The following is a 13,528-nucleotide window of genomic DNA, read 5'->3' as shown; positions in this document are numbered from 1 at the left end:
ACTACAACTTCCTATAAATTATGCAATTCTTATTTATTCAACAATCTTCCATGATTGTTCTTTATTAACAAGGCGAAATTTCTGAGCTTGTGCCTCGTAAAATAGTATGACCAAAACTTAATATTAATATTTAAGCCCAAAGCCATTACAATGGTTGTGCGACTTAGATCTAAAACCAGTGGTGGCCCATGTGAGGCTAACACTGACACTGAAATCACTACACTTACTATATTTACAATCCATTATTATGAATATTATTAATATAATTAATAAATACATTTACTTGTATTATATTATAAATTAATATGAATAATTTTTTGGTAATTTAGCATAATATGAATATAAATTAATTATTAATTTAATACTAAAAACTATCCATAAAATAAAGTTTTGGAACAGAGGTTTCGTGTAGAGCAGGGCACTTCAACCTTGATGATAGGAAAATTCCTATTCCTGTGTACACATAGGTCAGGGGGCATGATTAAATGCATACATTTTTTGCATTTATTTATACACATAGGTCTTGGGGCATTTTTAATTGAATGCATTTTTTGATATAAGAGAGAAAAAGATTGACGCAGAATAGTGAGCGGAGGCTGAGCAGCTTCTGTGTCCTTAAGTTGTGTCAGGTAATGGGTAATTTGAAGTGGACTATAATTTTGCGTCTGGACTTGCTGAAAGGCTGTATGAGAGCGATTTCTGCATGAGGGTCAAGAGTTAGAGAGTCCCAACTCAGGCTTGTGCACATGAATCACATCTTTTTACCAAGAGAGTGTGTGGGTGTTAGGATGTAGAAGCAAGCGGGACTATTACATTTCATCTAGTTCAGAATGTGTTCGACCCCCATTTTTTGCATCAGCGTTGTACATTATAATTAAAGACACAGCACGAATATAAAGTGAGGAATGGCTCCATTTTCCCTCTTCATGTCCATAAAAAAAAAAAAAAAAGAGATAACACCGCTTCACCATAAAAATCAAACCAAAAGCCTTCCTTTACCAATGAATGGCAACCAGCTCTTCTGAGAGCTCAAGGCTGATGTACATTTGTTTTTGGAGTAAGCTGTTCTGGAACATTATGAATGCTAATTCAAAATCCCCATTACCGATGCTTCAGAGGCATTTTCTCCAAGGATGCAAGGGAGGCAGTGTGTCCTCAAAAAAATTAGGATGAGAAACAGTACAAAAATTATTGGGTCAAACAGGTGAAAATGGACTAATTACAAAGTAAACTTTAGGAAGTAAACCATTCTTGGCCTCATATGAATTGAAATGACTTTAAATGATGATCTATGAGAGAGATGGGTTTTAGCAACCTGTCAGCTCGGTTAAATTAAATATTAACCTTCATACCTGTCGCCACCGTAACACCTGTGGTGTTTACAGGGGATTTGTTTACTAATGGTCTGAAAAGTGACAATTAATAACAACAGCTGAACAACAGAACAAATAATAGCTCATATTATAATCTGGGACACTCTGACACAACTCTTCCACTTTTTATTGGTGGATGATTAATGTGACCACAGTGTGCCCCCTGTTAAAGATGCTATGACTATTTGATGTAGCATGTCTTCATCATCATTTGGGATGCTGTGGAGAGGGAGAGCTGCAATCAGCCAATGAGCAGATGGAAGAGGAGGGGTTTTGAAACGTCCCTGTTCCTGTCTTGATAGTATTAGTCTTCCAGCTCCAGGCCCTCTGGCTACATTACATTCTGTTGTCCCTTTGGTCTTGAGAGGTGGCCGGGGAACCCACAGTAATTGAAGGGATTATTGTAATTAGTCTGCCAGGCTTGTCTGATTCATTAAGAGTTTAAAGGCTAACGACAGCTTAGAACTGCACACTCTGTAGCACTGCATGCAAGCCAATTCATGTTTGATAATGTACCATGATGTCCGCATAGACATACTGACCTCAACATACAATCATGGGAGAATCTGGACTTTTTAAATATAAATAAAACTGATAATTTAGTTTAGTAGATCATTTAGAAAATTATTTAGTATATCATTTATAGTTTTATCCAAATAAACACATTTCTAAATTAAAAATTTTCATTTAATATCACTAAAAATTATGTATTGGAATATATCATATAATGGCATAAACTGAAATCTTTGGATAAAATGACTTTTATTTACTGATATTAAAATGAATTTTCTAAATTAAAAATTTTCATTTAATAATCATATAATACAAAGTTAATTAGAAAATAATAAAATAAGAAACTGATCATAGTTTTAGCAAAATAATTATATTTATAATATATATTATAAATAAATAAATATTTTATTTATAGAATTTTATTATATATTGGAACACATAATATAATAACATGTATAACATATACCTCCCCAGCACCCATTGAAATTCCATTATAAGAGGGTAGAAATGGTAAAGCAAGGAACACACCAAGGTCATGTGTTTGATTCTCAGGGAGCACACAACGTGACAAAGTGTATACTCTAAATGCTGTTGCTTTGGATAAAAGCATCTGACAAATGCATTAATGTAAATGTTATCAGCTCACCAATCCATATCTCGCCATCTTAGACACATTAAGGAGCACATCTTTCATGAGCATAATCTCTGCATTTCAATGTATGCCTCAGATTTTGCCCTTACCAATGTGCAAGTGAGAAGACTTGGGGGGGGGGGGGGGGGGGGGGGGGGGATTGGGGGGGTTGGGCAGAGACTGAAAGCAAAGTGAAGCTCATGGTCTATGTGTGCCAGTTTGTGAGAAGTAACCTTCAACCAAACTCAATAAGCGAGACGCGCAGAGGGCCAGGAGGCTGGGAGGCATCAGTCAGTGACAGGGCGAGGGCCCTGGAGAACTATAAATAACCCTGCAGAGGTGTCTGCATGCAGGGCAGCTGTGTATCGACAGTCCCTCCACTGACAGCAGGATCAGGCGCCACAGGCGACAGCCAACAGAAGAATGGCTCCAAAAAACCACAGCCAACATTCACTCTCATTAAGCCTTGGAAACCCTTTTGTGAACCTACAGGGAAGCAATGACTTTGGACTTAGGACAACAGCAGGCTAACTGATGCACAGACAATACTTGGATGACTGTAAGGAAGAGTTAAACTAAACAATGTGAACGCAAGTAATAGAAAGGAAACTGCTCTGACATGCAGTGGGTCTGATTAACTGGAGCCCATGTTAGCTCAATGGATATTGTTTCAACTGTTGAGATTTACTAGTTTTCTTAGTTGTTGTACTTAACTGTAGTGATTCTCATCATTGGGTTGTGACCCAAAAAAAATACAGATTAGATTTATGTCAATTTTGGATCCTGAAAATGTGGAGTAGCTTTTGGTTTAGCTAATGTACAGACCAAAATTGATATGCACGTTTGCACTGCAATGTTACATTAGGAATTAAAATCTTCATGGGTTTGTACAAGTGCTACCTGAGTGACAACTTATTTTTTTCTGCTTGAAAGGAGATGGTAACAGCAGTAAAATGAGACCATACATCTGTATATGTGCTCCTCAGAGAACATCATCTTCTACATGAATCATTTCTGATTTCCCGCTGTGAGTTCTGTCATTAGCTGCTCAGTGATTTCCATAAAACAAAAGGAAAGCTCTTGAGTTAATTTCAGCGGGAGACTGGAGAATAGATGCAGATGGAAAGAAGGGAAAGAGTTGGAGTTGGGCTATGATGGCCTTGAAGTTCGGTTTGATTCAGCAATGAATGTGTGCATGATGAAACTATGGATAAGCTTTTACCTTTTTACACGCAATCTTAAAATACTTGAAAAGAACACAACTATAAGCAATTATACATATACTGTATCTGCAAAATCTTATTTTATCTTCACTCTGCTTGGTCAAAGCCAGTCACATTGACATGTATGAATAAGGGAATGAAACTGTGAACTTGCCGGAATCATCCAATTGGCCAGATCTCCATACTTGGATACCTGCATGGCTCCTAACATGGTCAAGTTGATATGACCCCTAGAGAAAAACAAAAAAATAAATAAATCAAAGCAACAGTGGCAAAACAATGCCATTTTGCTGAAATTTCATTGGCAAAAAAGGTCCATCATGTAGAGAAACCAAGCAGCTTTCTGTTGGTCTTTTGATATTTGCATATCTTTTGCTCCCACACAAAATTTTTCGAATTTTGATTTTTCAAAATTACTGGATTTTTTCAAATGGAAATTTCACTGAACAATGTTAAATGTGACCGTGTCTTGATTTGCCAATATTATGGCTAAATATTTAACAGATTCAGAGACTGACAATTAACCTTATATGTTAATGTTTGGTGTCACTAATTTATAAAACAGAATTCTAAAGAGATATTTAAAGAATGCGCAACAACATAATTTGATTTCAATGCTGTAATCCTGTCTGCAATAAAACACTAAAATCCCTTTTTTCTTCAGTAAAGGAATCACAACAAAAAGCCACTATTTTTGTCATGAGATCATGGCATTTGGTCATGGATTTTTCCACTCTTTTATATTTTGTTAAATTATTTTTTTTATCAGGTAACACGTTTATGTTAGGGTGAACTACAGTACATCCTTATAGCTCATGCTCAATAAGCACATGATTTAGGCAAAACTGTAAATTTTAAATAGCCATCCAGAAAAGAAAAAAAAAAAAAACACTTCAGACAAGACTAAATCTTTTGTGTGGTAAGGTGTGCCAACAAGTCAAGCATACTGGCCTGAATTAGTGCACCACTAAACCACTGGATTGTCACATGGTCTTATTCATGAATCTACAGACAGACTGTAAGTGGGTGGAAGGGCTCTATTCTTAATGTATGTGCTGTCATGACTCCCCTTGTGCCGGGTACAGCAAAGACCCCATGACCAATCACTGTGTTCCCTATAGCACCAGACAATTAAGGCCTAAATATATGACTGCTGCTGGATTCTCAGATGGTGAAAACAGAAATAACAGTGAAGCTTGTGGGAAGAAGGCGTCTGCTGCCCGTGGAAAAATCGATAAGGCTCATAAAACATCAACAGGGAGTTTTCTAAACGACATGGAGCTAATGCCTAACATACAGCTATGAAAATAACAGAATTATTAAAGGCAAATTTAAACTTATGATAGCACTAAAACAGATGATTCGAAATAAGCAATGTATTTTTTATTTGCATAAATCATACATGAAAATATGTATTTATATACATACTGTATGTTTGAATAGACTATATATAAATATATTAACCGAACCTCAGTTTTAACCATTTTATTTAATTTTAATGAATCAAAATATATTTTTATGTATACATATATATATATGTGTGTGTGTGTGTGTGTGCGCGTGTTTAGTTATATATTTATTTAACTCAACTAAGAATTAAAGTGATATTAACCATTTTGTTTAATTGTGATTAATATATATATATATTCTCCACATTCATTTAACCCGAACTAAAATCATAAAATCAAAATTTAATCATTGTAATTCATTTTAATAATAAATGTAGACTTTTATAGTATTTTAAATTAAATTTGAAAAAAAGAGAAGCATTTTCCCTTGTGGTCTCAGTCCAGTAGCTTTTGGGCACTCAAAAATAGTGTCATCAGGAAATTGATATTCACATACACAGGATGCACAATTACACACTCACGCACTTAAGACCAGCAAGAGTCAATTGCTTTATCGACAGCACCGCACGATCCCTCCGTGAAGGCCAGAACAGTCCCGGCAAGAGACAAAGCACCTTCGTTCTGGCCGTCTCACCCTACTGAGCAGTACAAGAAGCATCCAATTAAAGTAGCCACCTGTTTTGACAGCGCTGAAAATGTCAGCCAACTTGGCCTGAGGCGCAGGCAGCATCACGGCCGACTCATTGAATATTCTGCCTCCGCTCCATCCCTCACTTTCACCATTAACACACAGCAAACAACCCTTTACCCACTCCAAATCAAGCCAAAACAGCCACGGCGCTTCATTCGACACGAAATGTCACATTTATTATCAGGAATGTCTAAGTGAGCTCTTCCACCCACAGCTGGCCTCTTTAAAAGTGTCAGCATCTGGGTCAAAGTGCTCAGCCTGTCTGAGGAACAATCTACTGAAAGTCAAATTGAGAAAAATGTTTTGTGGGAATGGTTACAAAACACTGAATATACGCTATATAAAAATTCCTTACACATGACTGAATATCATTTTAAGGGCTTAAATGTGATTCATCATTACCCTCTGATCATGGCAAAGGAATCGTCGCTAGAGAAATAAGCGGCTCCAGGAAGAACTGTGACAGTTTCTTTACCTGAAAGGGTGAGGGTGAAATGGGAAGAGATTTCATTAGGCACTCTGAATGGACAAATTAGGTTATTAAAAGGCAATTTATGCAATGCTAATGCTGTATAACTGTCTACTAGTATGAAAATTAGGGATAATTATTACCAGCGTTGATGAGATCTGGATCAACTTCTTCCTCTGTTGGGTAAGGGCCCTGAATTATTCAAAAAGCACAAAACAGTACTTAGAAATGCTTTTATGAGGAGCGCAAAAATCACTCATATTAATACAGACATAAATACGACATATAACAACAACATTTAAAGTTAAATGGAGCCAAGGATTCAACTGTTGCTTCATGTACAGTAGATAAAGAACATTTACACAGATCTGACATTTTTGTGTATGAATTCATTATTGTTCCTTTTATATATATATAATGCCTACTGTATATCTAATAGCAGTAATATTTGATATTAATATTTAGTATATCTAATAGCAGTAATATGTTGAAATGTACACTACGTTTATAATATTTGATATTAATATTTAGATCAGTTTCGGGCTGGGAATTTTTTAAAATTAGTCTCATTTGTTAAAAATGGATTAATTTATATTATATGATGTAATACTATTACAATTTAAAACATAATTTCTGTTTTGATGTAATTTTAATATATTACAATTATATATATTAGTGAAGAAAGTTAAAGAAAGTTCAAAAGATCAGCATTTATTTAAAAAAAACATTATACTTTTGTAACATTATACATTTCTTTGCTATCACTTTTAATTAATTTTATGTTTCCTTGACGAATAAAAGTATTCAAAACCCTTTTGAATAGTAGTGTAGCTTCTAAATAATTTATACTTCTGCATGTCAACATTTCAAAAACAACTAGATAAAACTTTTTTTTTAAAGTGATTTTCTGTCTCATTAACATAAACATGAACACAAGGACAATAAAATCATAACAAACAGGACATTCAAAAGCGTGTATAACCGAATTTCTAACCATATTTAGCAAATTCAATACCAATCTGTGAAAGGAACTTACCAGCCCCAGAATGCCATTTTCACTCTGCAGGTGGACGGTAATATCCGGTTTAATGAAATTACTGGCCAGCATGGGGATTCCAATGCCCAGGTTAGCTAAAAAGGTTATCAAACCGCATTAATGGATTATCAAGAGAGACACACAGGAAATTACATATTTAGCAAACATTAAAGCCATTGTTGCTTATAATTATTGGCTAAAATTAAAGTAAAAGCTCACCAAATTTCAGTATAGTTTTCATATGCTTGAAATATAGCACACACGTTGTGTGATTCACTTCTATTATGCTCTGAAAGCTTCAATCACCATTCACTGTAATTGCATGGCCAAGACAGATTCTTCAAAATTCCCCCTTTTTTTCATTCACAAAACCATCAGACAGTTTTGGAACAACATGAGGGTGAGTACATGATGACAGAATATTATTTTTCGGGTACACTGGATAAAAGAAGAGAGACGTGGTCTGAAACACTGTACACACCGTACATCCCGTCCTCGAACTCCAGCGCAGCTCTGCGAATAATCCTCTCTCTCACTACATCAGAATCTTTCTTGGGTTTGGGTTTTTCAGCCTGGCCTTTCTTTACTGTACGCCTCTGCAAAAGGTCAGACAGAGGGGCGGCAATAAGGAGAAAAAAAAAGATGAAGGAGGATAGATGGATATAGGAAAACTGATAGAAACAAGCCAGACAAGTCAAGCCACCTCACCTCGATCCGCTTCTCGTAGCGATCTCCCTTGACAATCCTGTGGACGTAGATGCTGGGGATGTGGATGTCTTCTGCTGCAAATGTGCCCACGTCTACAATCTCCTCCACCTAAAGACAGAACATAGACCAGCTGATGATGACAATGATACAATAAGAAAGGAACTACAGATGGGCAGAATTCCTGACTGCTTCTCTAAATTCAAACCCTTTTATAGCACCGTTGGACTTCAGATCACCTGCCATGAATAAAGTTTTGGTAATTTTGCATAATCCTTAGTGCTCCTTTTTTGTAAGTACTATAACTTCCTGCAATAAAAGAATGTATATATTTAGCCTAATTTATTTGCTGAATGTCAATCAGTATATACAAAAACTGATCAAAAGAGACAGTAAGTAGACAATTTTCTAAGAAATGTTTCATGAGGATCAAATCAGCATATTAAAATGATTTCTGAAGGATCATGTGACACTGAAGACTGGAGTAATGATGCTGAAAATTCAGCTTTGCCAACACAGGAATAAATTACTGTCTGCCATGAGGCAGCTGCCACTTACTTTCATTATGTTGTTTATGTTTATATTGTTATTAAAGTTACACTTGCCGGTTTCTGCCACTTTCTTCCCTAAGTCTTTAAATTTATTACATGCATAATTATATAATTATATACACATACACATTTTCCTTAAATCTTCCTGGCAATCTATTGTCTCAAGACTCTTGTTTGGGGATTGAAAACCTGCAATTTAAATGGATGCCAGGCTAGATGACAGTTCAGTGTCTGACAATATATCAGTGCCCTGTATCATCATCTATCATCAGCTCTCTGTCTGCGATCCATTACAGCTGAAAAAGTACTACACACTGTAGGTTAAACTGCCCCTGAAAATGGTGGGGACGCTGTACACTGTGTCAAATGTAAGAAAAAAGCTTTTATTCTGAATTCAGAGATGTTGATTTTGCCTTTATCGACTTCACACAGCATTGATATGGGCAGCTTTGAGGACCCTACAGGGAACAATAAACCTGTCACATATAAGCAGCCTGATTGAGGAGGGTTTGCCCTGCAAATGGGAAAATGTTAACCTATCTGTCTTTGGAGACTAGAGAGAAACAGGAAATGAAGTGCTGAAAGCTACTCAAGACTCAAAAAAAAACTTTCCATAGCCACTAATGTTTCAAATATTCCTTTATATATCAGGCTGAAGTGAAAAGTTTTCATAAAAGCGGGGTTTACAGAGATGTTTAGCAGAATGTGCACAAAGCTCTTATCATAGCTCTTTTACATACAATTAACATGACCAAAAATTACCATTATCACTAACAAACCTGGTGATTAATCAATAACATTTCACACTATCTATCAATATTTGTGAATTTTATTATTTGCATATTCTAAGTTTGCACTTCTAACCTGTTACAGAAAACACAAGAACAAATAACATTTACCATTATTACCTGCAAACCTAGTGATTAATTAATAATACCCCAACACTAATGAATATTAAATTTGTGCAATTTTATTATTTGCATATAAGAAAATATGCAAGAACCAATAGCATTTAACTCTATTAACAACAAACCTAGTGGTTAATTTCTAATACTCCAATACTAGTTAATTTCTGCAATTTAAATGTTTGCATAGTCAAACTTGGCACTTGTAACCAGTTGAGAAACACAAGAAGCAATAGTGTTTACCATTACTAATGACAACCCTGGCATTAATTATTAATGCTCCATAATGATAATTGATATCCCATTTGTGCAATTTTAATATTAGCATATTCAAATGTGGAATATGAGAAACAGAAGAACCAACAGTGTTTACCATTATTAAACAAACCTGGTGATTAATTATTAATACTCTGTACTAATAATTAATATCTCATCTGTCCAATTTTTATATTTACGTTTTCAAATGTAGCACTTGTAACCAGTAACAAGAAACAAGAGAAGCAATAGTGTTTACCATTTATAATAACAAACCTTTAGTGATTAAATATTTTGAATACTTCAAAATTAATTCTTTTATGTAGCTTTAATATCTGTAAATTGTAACCTGTTACAAGACACACAAAAACCAATAGCATGTGAAACATCCTGCTAAAAAAAAACTCTGTTTATGTTTCATGGAACAGAGAAAATGATACAAGTTTAAAATATGTAAATTTTGGATGAACTTTGTGATCAGTAATTATATAGTGTAAACTCATTTGACGCAGATTTTGTCGATTATGTCTCATGTTGAAGAAACGTGTTTTTGTCCGCATCCTCCTGTGATGAATGCTGATGTTGTACCTGTTCTGGTGGTGTGTGTGATAAAGCATAAAGTCGCACACGCAGTTTCACAGACAGCGCCGCTGAGAGCTCAGAGAGCGGCTTAGCACTCTTTTAAGGACCAAAAATAAGCTCTTAAAATACTGAACAAAAACCTGAAGCTCAGATAAAGGCTCAGGGGAAAAAACACACTTCACTGAGAACCAAATCGATGCGCCCAAAGCATATTTAAACCCTGCAGATGTACACAAACAGAGAAAAAACGCCAGGCTTCCTAAGGATCCGATGCACCAGTGTGACTTTCCTTGTCAGATTCAGCACACTTGTATATTGTACATAAAGGGACACTTCCTGAAATCGGTGCATATTACAAATGTGTCCTCTGCACGCGGCAGCGTTAGAGACGGCAAAAAGATGAGCCTAGATTGAGCAGTGTTGCTGTTGTCATGGTTACCGCTGGTAGCATTTGGCTTTTTATCATTAGACGGGCTGTGCAGGGCAGCGAGTGATTGAAGGGCTCAGGCTTCCAGACGACCTAAGGGTTTAATGCAGAGCACAAAATGAAATCTGTAGGAGTTAGCAACACTCTCTCTGGAGAGTTTGCTGCCTCATTAACCCTTCATGCACACTTCATACACTAGGAAACAAAATGATAGCATAAACATAAAACATAAAATTGTCATTATTAAAGAAATATTATATTCTAAAAAAAATTATATAGTAAGGCATTTTTTAATTTAGAATGTTTTAGATGCACTGTATGTACTGCTTTACATTAATGCATTTATATTATATTGCTTTCTTTTATATTATATTACATTATATATGAAAAATAACTGCTTAAATGCTTAATGTTGATGCATTTACATTTTATATAATAAAGCATTTTAATATTTAATGTGAAAAAATAGTGTGTATACTGATTTACATTTATAATATTTTATTTTATATTATATAAAAATTGCTGCTTTGTATTGCTGCATTTATATTATAGTTAATATAATATTTTGATTTATAATGTGAAAAGGAAGGGTCTATCTGTCTATCTATTTATATACAGAAGAAGCCCCCAGGAATAAACTCAGATATTGACATATCTTCCTCTGAAGAGGCATTTGGTCTTCAATTGGAATGAAAATAAGCTTGATGTCACCTAGAAAGAAGGAAACAGGGATACAAAATCCCTGAGGGATACAGAGAAACCTTTTTTCGAGGGTTTGTTCTTTTTTTGGACTAAGATCCTTGTCAAAGCCAGTTAAATCTACAGAAGCTGATGGACCCATGTTGTTATGAAACAGCTGGTGACTCGATCAGAAACATGCAGTGGATATATTCTACATATCGCTTAAAATGAGGCAGGTAGCTAAAAATGATTACGTTTATTTTTGTAAATCTCACTTTATACTAAATGCCAAGCACAGGCAACAGACAGTGCACAAATAAACCGTAATCTTCAAAAACGGTTAATTGAGACAAATCCAAATCCAAAAATCCAATGGAGGCATGAACATTACTAAGCTATGTGACATTTTCTAAAAAACACAAAACAAGGTATGTATAGATTTTGTGTAGTAGTGTTTTTGTACAGTGTTGTGTGTTTTTAAATTCCAAAAAAAAAAAAACAACAACAACATATATTTCTTCTCTTCTTGGTCCGCTCCAGATGTTTTTGAAGCAGGTTTCAGCTCAGTATGAGTATGTTAGAAGAGTCCTGGCCTATCAGCAGCATGCACCTTGAGGGACCGCCAAACCTGAGGCTAAATACAATTTCCACTTCACTCAAGTGGCCCTTGTGGGGAATATGCACCAACTGAAGAGAAGGGGACCTCTAAAGAAGCAGGTACGTTTTAAAAATTGTATATCGACATGTAGCAAATTTTCATAAAATGAATCTACACCAAGGGCATTGATAAAACAGAATACAGCCTTTCAAATAAACTAACAAGGCAATCTACAATATAAATAGTTGATTATCATATAGTATCTGCACTTACCGTACTACATACTGTATATAAACATATATATACATATTTTATACATATTACTATATTACTAGGGGTACACGTATTCGTACCAGAAATTTCTGCTACGGGTCTTTCGGTTCAGTATGGATGTGTATATATTGTTTTAACCACTGTGTAAACGTAACTTAATTGGAAACTTCCAGATTATTTTTTATTTATTTATACATTTGATAAGAAACGTCTCGTCTTTCAAATTGTGTCCATTTATTTTCAGGAAATTCAAACAATAAATGCCGTTTTGACACGCTTTAATGTGGCGTGACACATCGCTGGAGCACAATCATCCCTTACTCTTTACTACTAGTTTTAATGCAAAATAAACATAAACGAACATCTCATGCCTGGTGTAATCGCTCAATCAGTGTTTCAACCACGGAAAGACGACAACAAAACAGCTTGTAAACAAAATGTCACATAGCATTTCATTTACCTCAGGCAAGTCATCAGTGTCCACAGCTCATTATTTCAAAGATATGAAGTCTAGAGAAGAGCATTTCACAAAATATTAGACCCATATACTCATTATATTTTACTTGTGAGTGATGTTTTAATTTTTAATTTATGTTTAAATAAATCTGTTATGAAACACTTTATGAGAGCCATTGTGTAAATGATTATATTTCACCAACAAATAGAACATGTATAATTTAGAAGTTAATTTAAAAACTACATTATGTGCAATTTACTTATTTGCATAAAATTATTTAATTTGAGTGTGGATTATAATATAAAAATAAACAGTAACTGAATTTAAGTTTGGGCTCTGTTGTTAATTGTAACTAGTTTAGACCAGAATCTGAGGTAGATTTTTATCCTTAAGAGAATTTTAATTAGAATTAAATATATTTAAAGAAAGAGTCATTTGTTCAGTAAACCACAGTTTTATATTTAAAAAAAGCTATTTTATGTTTAGTTTTTCCCCCACTGTACCGAAACCATACCTAACTGTGATGTCAAAATATATATATATATATATATATATATATATATATATATATATTTATATATTACCAATAATTTTAATAGTAACAATTATCTTACTGTATATGGTGAAAAACTTAAATAAATCTAAATGGGAGATTTCATTTAATTTTTGTTTTTGACCGGTAATTTCAAAGATTTTTACAGTGTTCAAAAAGGCATCACAAGGCACCGTAAAACAGCAAAAATTAGTATTTAAATTAAATGTGTGAGATCCAGATCACTGCCCCAGTGACAACTTAAGTACCTTTTTTT

The 13,528-nt window shown here is 34.6% G+C and overlaps 1 protein-coding gene across 1 annotated transcript in view; it reads right to left on the bottom strand.

Annotated features, from left to right (window-relative positions):
• The window catches only part of LOC109097673 (succinyl-CoA:3-ketoacid coenzyme A transferase 1, mitochondrial-like), a 38,889-nt gene that overhangs the window by 13,063 nt on the left and 12,298 nt on the right, over nucleotides 1-13,528 (bottom strand). Inside the window, exons 8-13 of the mRNA XM_042762471.1 lie at nucleotides 7,994-8,101; nucleotides 7,767-7,881; nucleotides 7,286-7,380; nucleotides 6,393-6,441; nucleotides 6,183-6,255; nucleotides 3,895-3,970 (exon numbers count right to left, since the gene is read on the bottom strand). Coding sequence (XP_042618405.1) covers nucleotides 3,895-3,970; nucleotides 6,183-6,255; nucleotides 6,393-6,441; nucleotides 7,286-7,380; nucleotides 7,767-7,881; nucleotides 7,994-8,101 — 516 coding nt within the window. The remainder of the gene's footprint in view (nucleotides 1-3,894; nucleotides 3,971-6,182; nucleotides 6,256-6,392; nucleotides 6,442-7,285; nucleotides 7,381-7,766; nucleotides 7,882-7,993; nucleotides 8,102-13,528) is intronic.

The sequence above is a fragment of the Cyprinus carpio genome, chromosome A8 (genome assembly GCF_018340385.1).
Source record: "Cyprinus carpio isolate SPL01 chromosome A8, ASM1834038v1, whole genome shotgun sequence".
NCBI classification, from domain to species: Eukaryota; Metazoa; Chordata; class Actinopteri; order Cypriniformes; family Cyprinidae; genus Cyprinus; species Cyprinus carpio.
The sequence above is the reverse complement of the archived record's forward strand: the minus strand, read 5'-3'. Positions and strand labels throughout refer to the sequence as shown.